This window comes from Formica exsecta, unplaced genomic scaffold (genome assembly GCF_003651465.1).
Source record: "Formica exsecta isolate Colony F162 unplaced genomic scaffold, ASM365146v1 scaffold2, whole genome shotgun sequence".
Lineage (NCBI taxonomy): Eukaryota > Metazoa > Arthropoda > Insecta > Hymenoptera > Formicidae > Formica > Formica exsecta.
The window spans coordinates 2,565,908-2,583,706 of record NW_021849297.1 but is presented as its reverse complement, the minus strand read 5'-3'; the positions used below and the strand labels follow the sequence as shown (position 1 = coordinate 2,583,706).

Sequence of the window (17,799 nt, the reverse complement as noted above, 5' to 3'; positions counted from 1 at the left end):
TTCCTTTTACCCTTCCCCCTGTCATCGACATTTTGGTCAGTTTTCCATTAATAGAAGTGAATTTTCGCTTTGATGTCGTACATACATGTCTACATAATCGTTTTATTCGCACTCATACACACACGCATTCTATTTTTTTTTCCTTTCACGCAAATATACGTTTTTTTCCACGTACGCGTTTCTATCAGGCTTATCATCTCATATTGGGGCGATCGTAAAATTGTACAGAGTGATTCAGACTCGTCGTGTGTATCGACATGTTTTACAGAAAAAGAATTATTTAAAAGATACTTTCAAATGAAATAGCATTGGAGAACATAATAGCATCCTTTGGTACAATTAATTTAGTTTCTTATCATGTTTTATCGTAAAAGATCGTCGTATAATGACGCTGAAATATACTGAAATATACTTATTCCAAATCGCCCTGTACATATTTCTCTTTTACATATATATATATTTATGTCGTATCATATATATATCTATAATTGTCGCGCCGCGCGCGCGTATCTATAATTATGTATTTTATATTCATATTTACAAAAGGTCGTTCGTTAAATGTTAATATTTAATATCGCAACTGTTTTATTATATTATAACTTTATTCCTGAGTAACCATTCATTAAGAACCTTATCGAGAGACTCGTCCTTCTCCCTTTGTTTCATTTATATAGATATCAGATAGATCATTCAATGTGTTAAACACTATGACGTACGATCGAGGTCGGCAAATTGAAAAATGCGTTTTGAAAGTTTCTCTTTCGAAAGTGATTCGGATAAAAATCATATGATATACTAACTATGAGTTACCCATAGATATTGACCACGTGGCATTCGAGGACAAGAAAATGTTAATTTACGTAGAGATGAAGATTGTTTCATTCTTCTCAAGCAATATATTGTTGAATGACGTAATGTACTATTTGAATGACATTAAGATGATTCCAATTTTTTTCGAATATTTTTTAGTTTCTTCACATGTAATTAATAAATGCCTTTTAAACTTGTGTGTTGTTCGGTTTATTGAAAGATTATTTTAACAAAATATTTATCGTGTGATTCGGAAATGTTCAGAACTGTCGCACAAATAAAAATTATACATGCATATTACTCGGCATAAAAAATTATAATGACTAATTATCTTAAACCGTCTCATACATTTAGAGCAATATCAAAGTCGAAAATAATAAACTATAATATTATTATTTAATGATGCAGATTTGAGACCAGATTGTGATTACACATAATTATGCAACTTAGGAAAAACGAGAGATTCGTTGTTTTCTTCGTATATATCTTTGTGATGTAAACTGATCTTTTCATGTACTTTTGATCTGGAAAGAGATTAAATATCGTCGAGTTTATCATGTTTCTTAGAGAATAATCTTTCTTTCGCGTGAATCATGAATCACATTATAGATGTAATTTTCAACATGACTCATTTAATATTATTCGTCCTCTGTACTATTCAAATTTAGTATGTGTATTTCATTACGAAATCTCAAACATCACAGCGATGTTTTAATGCCTTTTATAATGCAATGCTTAAATTTGTATTTCGAATTTTATTTGTTTGTGTTCCTTTTTTGAAAACGAAAATTTTGAAGATATGAGAAATAAAGGAATTTTTATATTATATTTTTAGAAATGTGTGCTTGTAAATATCGATAATATATTTCTACACATATTTCCGTTATCCGATATGAAATAGCGTAATCGTATTAAGTATTCAGAATTCCACTGCATGCACAATAGCAATATATATTAAAGATAAACCGATTACTATCGTTTCTAGATCATTTTGTGGAGTTTACGCGGATGTAATCGGCTTTGTTCTAATGGAGGAGCGCGATATACAATCACGTTCGTTTCTGTATTCATTCTAAAATTATTTTTATGTGTTAAAAAAAGTGTTAAATGTACAATAGCGAAAATTTAGTTATATTTTTGGCACATATAATACGCGCAATGTGTTTTGGTATATTTGTACGTTTCCTATATTGTTATCTAATGGTATATAATTATACAGTGATATTATACGTGTGTGCAACTTGAGGATTATAAAAAACTTGGCACTGTATCTATATATATATTAATATATATTTTTTTGAAATTGGCTGAAAAGACAAAATCCACAAAATGATCCGAATTTTTATCGACACTTTCCACGTAGCAATTATACATGAAAAACTTGGTTGTCGAACTACATAATGTCTATTTAAATATATGCAAACTTGTAAATTTGGCTTTATAAAAAGTTTACAAACAACACATGCATCGCGATTCTTAATCATCGAAACATTACGTGAAACTTTTGTTTATGATCGATATGATCTCCTTTCCTAAGAGAGGATTCAGAGGACTACACAGCTGTCATTAAAATTAAAGTCGCGCAGATGTGTTGGAATGTAATGTATGATCTTTAAATGTAATTAGGCAATGGAACGTACACTCGAATTGAGAGAAAAGAGACGATCAAGTGCACGATGAGAGTCGAGTAGTCAATCACTAACGAGTTTTCGTTACGAATCTCAAGCTTCGTAATGAATCTCAGACGTTACGAAGAATGTAAATCTTTGAGATGACATTCTTCTCTGTACATATTTACGTTGCTCGTATGTAACACCGATAAATATTTCAATAAACTTAATATCGCGCGCAAATAATCGTGCACAACTGTTATTATGATAGAAATGATCCGAATGATCATTGAGAGAGATAATTGATATTGATCGCATAAATTCGTGTAATACCGAACAGTAATAAACATCTCGCTATTCCCAAAGTTATTTTACATTTTCGTTAGCAATTCAGTTAAACTCAGAGCAACGCGTGACTATCGCAGTCGCTGGTAAATTGATCAATTCAGACGCGCTCTTCAGATTATGACATTTAAATCTCGTATTAATAAATTTAACAATTCAAAAGTATATTTTATAAATATTTGCACACTTTTCCGATGTTAATAATATTAATAATAATATTAATAATAATGATGATAATGCAATAGATATGATAATAAAATTATGGTATGTTATCATCATCGTCGCGTATATCTGCAACAGTATGCAAATTATCATTGTTTCTCCAACTTGCTTTATTAACTTTCTAGATTCTTAGAAAAAAATGTCAATAATTTGGAAACTTGATAAATATTTTAATAAGTAACTGCATACTCTGGTATCTCTGCGATTCCGCTAGACTGAATTAATAAAACGTATATACGTAATTTGTACGTTTAATAGGATCAACATAGGTTATCGCTAATCATACAATTAAAATTTCAACATATAAATATCACAGCCAGTTAAACAGCGTAAAATATACAGCACTAATAACATTATTTACACATAATCGTTACGTTAAGATGATTAGAATTCTAAGGATGGAGAGTTGAAATTCTCTAAACGCAAGATATATACTTCCGAGTTAATTTTCCGAACAGCAAATAATAATTAAGTATATATACAGCATACATATCATGTCTATGTGTTACGATCACACGTTGCTCGTAGATTATCGTTGTCCACAGCACATACTGTCAAGGATTGTAATTAAGGTACGCCGATGTACACGTACGTACGCAAATCACCCACGTTACATACATATAAATTTATAATAATGTAGGTAATAATTGTCTAAGTAAGGCTGATTAAACGCATTTTTATTCTTTCATAACGAGCCTCCCTCTTTCATTCTCTTCTTTCTCATTTTTATCGATCGATTTTCCATTGTCGCAAAAATCGCACATCAAAAATCGTACTACACGCGATATCGAGAAACGACGTAAGAATCGAAATATCTTATCTTTTCTTAAGCTCTTGATATTTGAAAGTAACTCTCGATAAAGAGAGAGAGAGAAAGATAATTAAAGAGAAAAGAATAAGTAAGAGAATAATAATTCTTTGTAATATATTTTCTCTCTTTAGAGTTTTGCATAACTAATTATAAGCTTTGAATGTGCTTTAAAATTTTATTTCTTGAGAGTAGTTCCGTATATAAAACTCTCTGACAAACTTTAAAGTGAGAATAACTCTCATTCGATAATTACGCGAGAACTTTAGTCTTTAGAACACATCTTCAATATACATATATAATATGAAACGCTCAAAATGGCGACTTTCAAAAGTTTTGAACACAAAGATTTAACTTTAAAATATAGTTTTTAACACTTTTATCGCGATACATTATCGAGTGCTTTATCTCGACATCGAGAGTTTTGTGAATTATTCGTCTTGGATATATCCGGCAGGGAGGCTCGAATCTCCTTGTCGAATCTCTCGTCTACCTCGGGATCTCGCATACCCGCATATACGGGAGTAAATGTATCTCAACAGTTATCGAAGTCATCCTAACATTACAAATCCCTAACAAATTTACAGAGGTGTTCTAAATCAACGTGGCAGTAGAATAATGTTCTCCCTCGGCCGCGGAGAGCGCCGTAACTCGAGCAGCGTGACTCGAAATCGCGTCGAACGCACGCTTGATTCTCGTGAGGCTTTTATTTGTTCATAGTAAGAGCACTTAATCGCTACGTTTTCTTTTAAATTGAACTATCCATCGCGATGTTTTTCCCCCACTGTTTCCCTCTATTTCGGGTTACCGCGACCTCGCAGCACGGCGGGATCAGTTTACCGGATTTACTGATACTTCTCTTAAGGATAATCCCTTACATGGTAATCATTATATTCAGCGTGAATATCATACAGATGACATGAGCCCAGTCCCGCGAGATTTACACGCGTTGCTTTTTTCAATCCAAAAATTGATACCGGTATAATTTTATTAAACTTATTTTGACAAATTAACGAACAAATTTGGAATCTCGAAAACGTAAAAGAGGTCGATTTGTTATTTTTTCTTAATTCTATTAATATTAAAAGCAATAATACTTCATGACCTCGAACCTTTTTGAATTTTTTACTTTTGATAGCCTTTTATGCAAAGATTTTTTTAAGAATCCCATTTCGTCTTTATTTCACATTTGTGAAAAATACGCTAAAATAATCCCTTCCTCTATCATTCGTGAAAACGGATTGATATTTTTTCAAGATTATACCGGTCTCAATCGTCGCTTTCGGAAGAATGCAAGAAGAATCGAATTTCTTCCTCATTCTTTGCGTTCTTGATTTCTGTCGCTCTAGCATATGTTTGACCATGTTTTGACCTAATTTTCGAAAATTTCAGATATATAGGGATGCTCGTGGAATTGCGATAAATGTTAAAAAAAATGTTCACGTATAGTAAAGGCTACTCTCCATGATTTATAAATATTAAAAAAACCGCTGCCGCGTATGTTTTACAAACGTCCCGTGCGATGAGAACGATCTCGCTTCATTTCTTTCTTCTGTTTATTTTTCATGTTTCGATGGATCCGCGTGCTCGTATATATCGCCTTTAAACGCGTCCTTTCTTCCTTCTTTTCTTTCACTTTGCTATGGGAAAATGAAATATTCGGTACGACTGTCTCACAAAACACTGCCCACGAAGATGACGACGATCGTTGATTATCGTGGAGGAATGAAAGATTTTGCTTGCAGTTCTGTTTTAATCTCTCTTCGTTGACCAAATGAATAAGCGATATTCAACAAATGATCGCATGTGGAAGCGAAAGTCGGAAGCATTGATGTAAGTGATGGCTTTAGTTGGTCCCGAACATGAGTTAGTAGAGAGTTGTGCAAGAATCGTAATTACTTATATAATCAACAGCTGATATTGTTCTTATAAATTAATCGAAATAATGATTTCAACAAATTAAATTTTATTATATTGAAGAAAAATCATAGAGCTTGTTAATAAAATAAATAACGTCAAAGTTACTTTGTTAACGGATTATTAATAAAAAGCTACATCTAATATTCGTTTTGCTTTTACTCGTTTGCACTTACATTCGAAGTAACTTATAATTGATATTACGGAACGAAGCGTACGAATTTTCGATTTCAATTATGAATACACGAAGACATTATCTTTATTATTGGCAATGAAGCCAATCTTGATAACTAATTTGCACAGTAACTATAATCTTTGCACAAACCCGCTCCACGAGTCGCGCATCGAAACGTGTCGACCGTTGCGTCACGGAGCTCATGGCAACACTACGCGCGTCGAACGTAATTTACACGCTCTCTCTTTCTTTCTTTCTCTTTCATCTTCATTTGACTCTGCGTCTTGACTATTACATACTATCTATTAATTAACCTATACGGTCCTATAACGTACGGATCAATTATATTCTGTGGCAGTTTATTTACAGTGCGACTCGCGCCGCGGCCCCCTGATGTTTGCGCCATCGATACATAGATGAATAGCGTACGCCATCGCGCTGACCGTTGCAATTTCGATCGTGGTGCATCGAAAATCCAACATTGCTGGACCGAGTCAAAGTGAAATCATAAACTCATAATCCAGCTAGAAAAGAATACTAGAATTCTAAGCAAAATTAGTTTCACTCGCTACAGTTGATAGTTAATAATTTACAAGAAACTGTAATGCGGGATCAGTTAATTAAGAAAATTGCCATTCAATATGCAATTGTCATTCCTTCGAATCGCCTTTTCAATTTCACCCTGCGCCCAGCAAGTCACGGGCCGCGGCCCGGTCGCAACTATCCTTATAACGTCGTCTATTTACAGGAATAGCACGATCATGTAATTGAGATATCTGGCGCTAGTCGTACCGTTGAGCTTCGTGCCGCCGCCGTTCTCCTCGTCGTTCTCGCTGGCAGTGTCGCCCTTCGTCTCGACGATGGTATCGAGCCTCTCCATCATGCCCCGCTGGGGATGATGGTTGCTCGAGCTCTCGCTCTCGGGGGTCTCGTCGGAGTCGACGTCGATTGTCCGATCGTTCACCTGGATCTTCACCACGGCGTCCACCGGATACCTGCTGTTACCCTCGTCGCTGGAAGACGTCGTCGTGCCCGTTGTTGCGCCAGATCCGCCGGCGACTCTTGAGGCGATTCCAGCCTCTCGTTCGCAGCGTGGACAGATCTGACCGTTGGACGAGCTCTCGTCGCTTTGACAGCGGAAGCAGATCAAGTCGCCGTCGCTGGAAAAGTCGCAGTGCTCGCAGTGCACGACGACGTAGCCGTTACCTCGGCAGAGCTCGCAGATCGGGCTCTCGTCGCGGTCTGTGAGCAAATTGACGGGTTAGCCAGATAGTTGCCTCGCGTGGTCTAAGATCGTCGGCCCTTTGAGAGGCTACCTCCGACAGCGGATGCCGCCTCGGAGATCGCGTGAAACGTCAGCGAGAGATGCGAGTGCAAGCAACAGCGAAATTATCGGTGCGAGAAGTGCTGTTGTAAGAGGTAGTAGAAAAACTGAGTAATATATCAAGTGCGTGCCAAAAAGGAAATAGAAAAATATTTTATGGTGTTTTTTTTAGACATACATATATAATAGGAGAGTAGACGTAAAGTTGTTTTGCAAGCGCATTGCTAATAAATAAAATAACTATATTAAATGATAATATCGATTCTTTTAACAGAATATTCGAAGATATCAATAAAGAAAAGAGAAATTATGATAAGAGAATTTTTAAGTCTAAATTAACCTTTAAACAAATTTAATCAAATTTTCGTTAACAGAAGAAAGAATACAAGCTTTAAAAATGCAAAAAAATATGCGAGTGCGAAAAATCGAGGACGTTACGTGTATCAGATAGTGAAAACGACGAATTATCAAAAACACCAAAGCCATTGAAATTAATGAAGCAAAGCGAACGAACTTGTTCAATCCTCGGACCAGAACTGGTCGAGGTACTCGCCTCTGTCGACATCACCTCGATCGTCCGTGTCCCTAGCGGTCCATCCGCGCCGTTGCTGCTCTTGCGTCCGGTAGGATCGAGGTGACGTTACCGGGACCGACTGTTCCGAGTGATGCGATCGGGGCGACGACACCTGAGCCCCGCGATCTTGATCTGACGGATGGTGGCAGGAGCGCGGGGAGGTCAGCTTCACCGGGCTTCTGTAGGCACGAGAGGTTCCTGGCTCCTGATGCCGATCGTCCATACGCTCCTCCACATATCTACCAGCATACGAGCCAGGTGTTTGCGGTCGGTAGGTGCAGGTACGTGTCTTCTGCTCGCACTCGCTGCAGAGCAGCAAATTCGACTTGCTACCGGGTTGCGAGACGTAGCCGTTGCAGGTACCGTAGTAATGCTCGTCCTCGTCGCTCTCAAACAAATGCTGGCTCAAGCTACCGATCGACTTTGTGTCGCTAAGGATTCTCGCGTCGTCCGGCTCCTCTTGATCGTCGACGTCGTACCTACTAAAAGTCGGATCGATTCGTCACAACGCTTAATAGCACCACATTCAACGTTATGTACGCTCGTAGCGGACAAAACTAACAAAAGTTAATATAACTTATATCGGCTATGAAAAATCAGCTTCTTATGGTTCAAAAGATATCATTTTACTCCACGTATATATAGAGAAGAGTGTGCAGTATAATATTTTAATCATAGAGAAGTTTCTTCAAAATACAAAATATATTATATAAAATTAATATATCTAAATAGATTATAAATTAATATAACTGCGATTAATGTTAAGAGAAAATGATTTCGTCAAATTACCTAGTATCGGTCGCTTCAACAAGGTAGTGACGTATCCGCTCGACTTTGGTCTTGCCGCGCTCTCGCGGCATTGTTTCTCGTTAAATAATGCTCTCTCGGTTTCTCTCATTGTTGTCCTCGACGCTCGAGGTCGAGCTCGTCCCGCAGATCTGCATCTCGATTTCGGCCAGCCGATGCTCGACCTCCCACTGTTGCTGATTCAGCTTGGCGCTCATTGCCGCCTTCTCGGTCTCCAAACATTTCAAACGCTCGCGGAGACGCTGAATCTCCGCCAGCAGAGACTCGTGCGTGCCGAACAAAGGTATTGTGCCCTCGCTCATCAGCTGAGTCATACTGTTGCAAGTCATGCCTATAAGAAGGAAGACGTATCGTCGTTACAGAAATTTTCTTTACGTTTATTCCAAAATTATGTTAATTTTCGATTCTTACATCTCAATACAAATGCATATATTAGTTATATCATTTAACGTAATAGCTAATCATAATTTTATAATTATTACAAAAGCGAATATAAACGGGCGGATGAATATTTAGCGAGGATAATGCGAATTCACGAGATCGTTGCGGTTGGCAGTTGATTTATTCTCTGTCTTCTAATATGAAGATCGCGTTTCAATGTGAGGCATTTAACATTTTGTACGTGAATATACGTATTCTTGTCTTCTCTATAGTATGTTCTTGCTACGGTACAAGTACGTTGCAATTATCAATTGTTGAAAGTTAGAATGAGAAATGTAAAAAGCAACAAACGTGAATTCAGCGCCGGCGTGTATGAATGCGAAATGAATCCTCGAGGAGGGCGAATCGCCCAGAACTTTGTGATTCGATGATGCTGATTAATGCGTGCGATTAGTATCTCTTTCTCGTAACTCGCACGATAATAGGATTCGCATATAAAATGAACCGTCGTATAGCGTCGAGAGCTGATACATCGTATGGATTAGCATCAGCAAATTGCTGATTAATTTACGAAATTACTATTTCGAGGGAAGGGGAGGAAAGAGGGAGAAGCTGACATCGCGAGATGATATAGGGATTCGTTTTGATCATGTCGCTTAACACCCAAAAATCGCAGGATGATTGTCCATATTTTACATATATCCAGAAAAAAAGCCGCGATACTTCGCCGATTAAATCGCTATCGGTTCGATTTCGATTATTCGTATTTGGCTTGTTATCGTCGACAGCAAAATCTGTCGCTTTAATCGCGCGATTTCGCAAAATTATACCGAAATGCGCTGTAAACGGCAAACGGCTCGATTACCATGGAATTTCCAGAGGGCCAAGAGGCGGGATTTTATTTCCCAAACGACATATAAACGTCGGCGAGAGAAACACGTTAAATCGTTACTACCTATCGTATCTATCGGGGTTAATGGTCGGGCGCTATTTTATTAGTGGCGGCGAGCGTCGCTCGTCATTCATTATATCGCGCGCGATATTTCTGAATTAACCATTTTTTTTTGCCGTTTTATATAGCATCGCCGGTAAAGCATTGATCGTTCACACATTTTGCCCGCGTTATTCACGTCCGGTTAGATTTGATTTGCATCGAGATCGCTTTCCGCGAGTTTCTAATCCGATCGGCGGCGTACAGGATGCAACTTTCGGAAGGAATCGTTTACGAAGACGCAATAAAGTCTTTTCCGGAGATACACATGATCCCATATAGTTCATCAATCATTTTCATAAACAATGATAAACTACTAAAAATTTATTCAAATATTGGACGATTAAATCTATCGAGATATAGGTGAATTGAGATAACAAACGCGGTGTAGATAATGATAATGTGTTTCTAAAAATGCCACGAATAATACGATAATTTCTACGATATTGTAGGAGAAACACCTTCCTTAGCCCCCCCCCCCCCTTGTTTCAAAGTGTCTTTTGTCCTGAAAATAGTTTCAAGATAGAACTTATTACGAAACGTTCAATCGAACGTAACGACATCGATAGTTTATGGTACAGACGTTGCACGGCCTTTCTAAAAAAGCTTTTATGGAACGTGAAATATTGATGACTAGAAAGCGAGAGGCTATGAAGGTCTTCCTATTCTCTCTATGTTCGCGCCTCACTTGATCGCGCCAAGTCTTATAGTCTATAAGAAACTAGGGTTGTGCGTCAGCAGTTTGCGCGAACATAGCGTCAGCCGTTATCAGCAATGATTTATATACTCTCATATGATACTATCGCAAGAGAATCACCAGAGATAGCGATCGACAATGCTTCTAAAATAAATTCGACGTGAAACAGACACACACACGCTTTAACACAGATAAAATAAATTTACGAGATATTAAATATAATAGGATGAATTTTCCGCCGCTCCTGTTGTGTTTTATCAAAGATCGGAAAATACAATTTACATAATTATTCGATTGACTACAGAATTATCTGCAGCATTTTTATCTATACCATTTTGTTGAATCCGCTTCAATATTTATGGTATCAAAAAATGCACTTATTTCTTTTAGTTCTTATAAACTTTTCATTATTTTTTAAATTTTATGCAGGTATAAACATTCCATTTTCTAATATTCATTATGCAATTTAATAATTATAAAGTAACATTGTTATTTTTCGTTTTCATAATCAGAATTTAGATTAATTATCTTTAACTATCGATTTTTGCGAGTAAGAGCGCCAGTGGTTACAGTCGCTGGCAAGACCATAAGAGGATTAAGTTACGGTTTACGGTATACAAATACACGTATATCGGATATATCATAGAATGTTGTTCGTGTAAAGAGATACAGGAAATGAGAAAAATCCACGTTCACCCAGAATGGCCAGAGGTCTTTTTGAGAAAGAAAACTTGGATACTTTTTGGAAAAGAGCCACGTATTTGGAAATAAGGTCGCACATACATCGCGAGGACAGGACGAAGGGAACTTAGACCCCCCCCCCCCTTGTTTCAAAGTGTCTTTTGTCCTGAAAATAGTTTCAAGATAGAACTTATTACGAAACGTTCAATCGAACGTAACGACATCGATAGTTTATGGTACAGACGTTGCACGGCCTTTCTAAAAAAGCTTTTATGGAACGTGAAATATTGATGACTAGAAAGCGAGAGGCTATGAAGGTCTTCCTATTCTCTCTATGTTCGCGCCTCACTTGATCGCGCCAAGTCTTATAGTCTATAAGAAACTAGGGTTGTGCGTCAGCAGTTTGCGCGAACATAGCGTCAGCCGTTATCAGCAATGATTTATATACTCTCATATGATACTATCGCAAGAGAATCACCAGAGATAGCGATCGACAATGCTTCTAAAATAAATTCGACGTGAAACAGACACACACACGCTTTAACACAGATAAAATAAATTTACGAGATATTAAATATAATAGGATGAATTTTCCGCCGCTCCTGTTGTGTTTTATCAAAGATCGGAAAATACAATTTACATAATTATTCGATTGACTACAGAATTATCTGCAGCATTTTTATCTATACCATTTTGTTGAATCCGCTTCAATATTTATGGTATCAAAAAATGCACTTATTTCTTTTAGTTCTTATAAACTTTTCATTATTTTTTAAATTTTATGCAGGTATAAACATTCCATTTTCTAATATTCATTATGCAATTTAATAATTATAAAGTAACATTGTTATTTTTCGTTTTCATAATCAGAATTTAGATTAATTATCTTTAACTATCGATTTTTGCGAGTAAGAGCGCCAGTGGTTACAGTCGCTGGCAAGACCATAAGAGGATTAAGTTACGGTTTACGGTATACAAATACACGTATATCGGATATATCATAGAATGTTGTTCGTGTAAAGAGATACAGGAAATGAGAAAAATCCACGTTCACCCAGAATGGCCAGAGGTCTTTTTGAGAAAGAAAACTTGGATACTTTTTGGAAAAGAGCCACGTATTTGGAAATAAGGTCGCACATACATCGCGAGGACAGGACGAAGGGAAGAAACTCACCGGAGTGGGTGGAGGGTTGCGTGGCGGCCGATTGCGGCGCCCTGGCCGTCTGATCCTCGCTGCTGGGACCGCTGCTGGCCGCGCTCATCGGGCTCTCCGCGCCTCGGGGAACGTTCGCGTCGCCCATGGTCCCTAGGTCTGGCACGGCGCGCCTGGATGTCACCGGACTCGGACTCGGCGAAAACAACGAGGCGGCTGTCGAATACGCGTGGGTCTTGTAGTCGAGGGGCGATACCCACATGTCCTCCAGCGAAATGCGACCCCGCGACTCCACCAAACCGGGCGTGCTCTGACATCTGCCTATGGCAGCTGCAAATTCACACCATATATCTCATTTTAATTTACAGCGCTTGAGTCTTTTTTTATCTATTTAGTGGGACGTTTCTAATATGATTAGATTATCTTTTTATTTTTATAACACGATGTGTTTTTTAAAACATATCACGTCTTACTTCTACATCAAATATGATTTGCAGGAATAAAAATGGAAAATTCAAATTGATTGAAAAAAATTCTAGTAATTAGATATCTGTTGCAAAAATGATTAAAAGGACTGAACGACTTAAGAAACGTCATAGTTATAGGATAAGTTGTATGTAAGGTAAGGAGAGAGAAGGGAAATATGAAGTTTAATTAAAAAGAATATTTAAATCTAAGGAAGATAGATTAAAAAAAAAAAAAAATTTGTTCTGCTTCTCTGGTGACTCATATTGCGTAAGAATTAACATGATATAATAATTAATATATTCGCAAATATTATATAATTAATACAGACAATAAATACATATCCGTGTTTGATTTAGGCACCTAGTTTTGTCTTCCATAAAATCCGTTTTTACGCACGCGTGGTTTTATATTTTAAAAACCGCAACGATCTCGTGCAAAAAGGGAGCTTTGGCGCTTCGGTATTACCATCGCTATCATTTTTTTTATCCCATCTTGTTGGAAATGAAACCACCACATAAAAAGCTCAACCGCGTCGGGGTCATCGAAATTTTCGAAATACGGGGAAACAACGAGAGGCTGGCCATTTATTTAGGATATCACTCATTGCATTGCGAGTTATCCATGCATCGTGGCGTCGTGTTTATGTGTGACGCGCGCTCGATACGATCTATACGTGCTCTCGAATTTCTGCTTTTGGGGCGTGTTGACATTTAACCGACGCACCGACAGTATTCAGTGACATCAATGGTACGTTATTTCGCTTTGACGTGGATCTTTCGATCGTCGAGTGAAATGTATACTCCTTCGGCTAGTTACGGATTATGGATTGCCGTTTTACACGAATCGCTGCAAAGATGCATTAAACGTCAAAGAGTTGCGGATTATTACATTTCGGCTTTGTGATATTACCTATTCATTTATGCAAAGTCGATATTTAATTATTCACGTAATTATGTTTTGATGAACATGACAAAAATAATAAATGATGAAAGTAGCGAAAGAGAAAAATATTTATTTATTATTTGCTGAGTCATCGAGGTCCAATAATACGATAAATGCATAACATTGGTAGCCGATGAAAGTAGACAGTTAACAATTGATCATTATGTAGGCTTGTGTGGGCTTGGCGGGCAGTTAAAATAAAAATCCTTGTAATTAGAGTGACCTTTAAATATCATGACATCATGTAAAATAAATCGCGGATCAAGACGCTAATAGTAGACGCTATGACAGATTTAAAAAAAATTGTTATTTCTCGATGACGCACGAGGTGTGTTGTGTGTGCGCGATTTTCTCTTTGTGTAGTTATTTAAACTAAAAATCTAAATATATAAGTTATGCATTTGCGCAAGTGTACCCGTGACTTTTTGCAAAATCAGCAATTTTAACTTAGAGAAAGACGTACAGCTTGATGTGCAAAATGGGCAAAATATCGTACACTTTTAAAAATTTATAACGTCGCGATTTTTTTAATTTTTAAATTAATTAGAGTACGTTGCACCCTGATACCAACGGCAGTCGTATTTCCTTCTTGGCATCGCATACGCGTGCAACTTTTACCTTCCCTTCTATAACTCGCCGCCGTAACTCACGCTACGCATTACACTTATTACAGCGACCTAATTTCTCATACGTCATCGCGACCGACGTAAAAGTACATTGGCTGCGCGATGCGTTGCGGGATGAGCACCGAATGAAAGTCCATCGTTCTGATAGTGATGAATGGCGCTTGAAGAGAGTTTACAAACGAAATAAGTTTCTGCACAACGCACTCTGTAAACGGATTATCGGAAAATGTAACGATGGACTGGCGATTGTATGCGTTCTCCAAAGAAACGAAACGATATCCCTCTTAAGGAGATACTTTAAGTATATCGCATTTTATTCAGCTCCGTCTTTATAGCTTTTAAAGTACGGCCTTTCAAAATGATATCAAATTTATTTTATTCTTATTATTATTTTTATAAACAAAGAAAAAGACGAACGATAAATAAGAAAAAAAAATTTTTTTAGATGCCTATGAAAAAGATAATGTTTGTTGAAATTAATTGATTTTTATTATTAGATTTTCTTAGATCTTTTATTTCTTTAATATTTCAATCACTTTTTTTGATCGCATTCTTCTCTTTCGTATTTTCACACTAAAAAAGAGATAATCTTATTTTAATTTGAGGATGCGTGATATCGGATATTTTTCGCCATTTTTCTTGGTTTGTTTTCTGGTTTTTATGGCTGGCGAATGACACATATAGCGATTCCGGTACGCATCTGTGTATATCCGCACATTTTTTACCAGAAAATAGGAAGAGGGCCGGAGGGCTTTCAACCCCGTATAGTTACGCTGAGCCATAGACCGAACTTGATCCGTCGTATAGCAGTATGTATTCTGACCGTCGTTTCCGAATCAACGAGATACCCGGAAGGCAAGAATTGCTGGAACTCCTGCAGCTATTTATCTCCATCAGCGCGGCATCGACTTTCGCCACTGAGTATCCTCCGACCTTGTTCATTCCTCGTACTTTTGCATGTGCGAAGAATTAGGTCACGAAAACATTTTGCAAACGAGTAAATCTCGAGATAGAGATATCGAGATAGAAATATTCGCCCAAAGTGGCATTTATGCGTTAAACACGACCGTCTAATTTCCACCTCGCATTTATCTCCCGTGCTCTTTGTGTATTAGACAAATGAAACATATGGAAAAAACAAAACAATGGTAGCGGATTTGCAGTATGTATATAAGGTACATTAAGGTAGCGCGATTTCTCTAGATAAAAAAATCATTTGAAATTTGAAATATAAGTAGTTTAAAATAAGATTACACGATATATATAAATATTATAATTCATTATAATCCTTGAGAAGAAAAACTTAGTAGTAATAACACACGGCGCTTTATATCGGTATCTTCTTTTCATATATATTATTGTTTCGCGAGAACATTTTCAAAAATAAATGGTACTTGGAAACTAACGGCAGATAGAACTCTTCATTTTAAAGCTCCATCTTAAGATCGAAAAGAGCGCTCGTTCATATTGAGAAATACAGAGTTAAGTGTCCATTAAAAGTTCCACGCTTTGGAATATATTTTTCGAACGCTTGACTGAAGTTTAATGACCAAAAATTTTCAAAGACATTAACGTGAGAATATCGACGATCACGTAACGAGGTGGGGCATTGAAAGAGCTCAGCGAGAGGTGAAGACGCGATTTCGTTGCGCCTCGTTCAAAAGATTTTCGCGAGCGCGTGTTAGTAATAGGCGGACGGAGAGAGAGAGAGCCGAGGACTTTAATTAATTAATCCGGAACTACGGCGCGTGCGCAAAAGCAGCCACCCTTTCCTCACCCTGCGGGTTAGGTGGCGAAGTTCGCCGTGTTACGCACCAAAACTTTCGAGCACGGCACCGTTACGGCGAACTGCGGTAAAACATAATACAGTCGCTTATCTCTCGCAGCTTTCAAAGAAAAAAATAAAATTATTCTCTTTATAGCTGAGTGAAGCCGAGTTTTTAACCTGGCAGAAAGATTAAGAAGAAACAGAAATTATATTCCTTTGTAGAAGATGTAAAAGATAGTAGCATGATAGGTTGTTGCAACATCCTCTTTTACATCGGTGATCCTTAAGTAAGTAATATAGAGACGATGAAAAGTCAAAAATTGTTTGTATTGACACATCCCTGCGCGCATATCACGTGATGACATTTTATGTTTTTACCGTTGATATACTTCTCTTGTCCAAATGCCACTTATTTTTCTAAAATATTCTGCAGAAGAGAAACCTTCAAAAACCGACATTTCATATATGACATTCCACTTGCGTTATATGATCGCTGCGTTTGCAGAAGAAACGAGAGGGGAGAAGAGAAAGAGTACCGCGAGCAATTTTTCAGCAAAAATAGAGGTCGAAAAGAATGTTTTGAACGACGGTTTTTTGAAAATAAAAGGCGAGCGATGAGAGAAACGTTGATAGCATATAGCCCTCGAGGCAGTCAACTCACAGTATATACGATCTCTCCCTTTTAGGGGTGTGCATGTATTTTACAACAGTCGCGTCACAAAACCCGAAAAAGATAAAGAAAAAAAAATAGAGAAAGGCTACCCTTTCATTAATCCTTAATGTCATATATATTTCATTATATGAAAATTACAGTTCGTGGAGCGAAAGATGAGAAACTTAATCTTGACCGGATAAGTTAATAATAAGTTAATTCAATCTCTTATCAATAAAACTCAAGCAAAAGTTAATCAAAAGATAAAAGGCTCGTAAAATTTATTATACACTATGATTTCATTTTTATCGAAAGATTAAAAAATATTTTTTAAGGGTTAATCCCTCTCTCCTGCAGATTGAAAATTTTTCAATTGGAATAAAATTTGACTACAAATAAAATGCTTCTTATCGGGATGTAGCTTGGTTCGTTATATCGAATACATCAGTTGAAGCGAAGCAATACGAATTTCGCGATAGTGGCTATGTCAGATCTACAAGGATGTCAAATCTGCAGTTCAACTATCTTGAAACGTCACGCAAGGATACAACGTATCCGCTTCAAAGACATCTTTAACTATACTATCATTATACACGCCCGAAACTACAATCGAGTGTTCCACGTCGGTTCATTCGTTAATGCGCCGTGCCAGCGACGAGAGTGTCGCATCTTGATGGAATCCCTCCGCTCTCGGTCCCGGTTCAAAGTTCTCCGAATGGCATCCGCGCCCTGAAGAACTTGCCTTGTGCCGAGGGCACGTAAACTTCCGCACGTCTAGCTATTTTAACGACGATAACGAGGAAAGTTTGAGGCATCCGCGGTGTTTCGATCGCGCGCCAAGCAGCTCG

General features: G+C 37.4%; 1 protein-coding gene across 1 annotated transcript in view; it reads right to left on the bottom strand.

Moving 5' to 3' along the window:
- Positions 1-132: 132 nt before the first annotated feature.
- The window catches only part of LOC115234308, a 164,360-nt gene continuing 146,693 nt past the window's right edge, over positions 133-17,799 (bottom strand). The window contains exons 14-17 of the mRNA XM_029805292.1: positions 12,517-12,825; positions 8,667-8,923; positions 7,780-8,266; positions 133-7,129 (exon numbers count right to left, since the gene is read on the bottom strand). Of these exons, the coding sequence (XP_029661152.1) occupies positions 6,630-7,129; positions 7,780-8,266; positions 8,667-8,923; positions 12,517-12,825 (1,553 nt within the window). The 3' untranslated portion in view covers positions 133-6,629. The remainder of the gene's footprint in view (positions 7,130-7,779; positions 8,267-8,666; positions 8,924-12,516; positions 12,826-17,799) is intronic.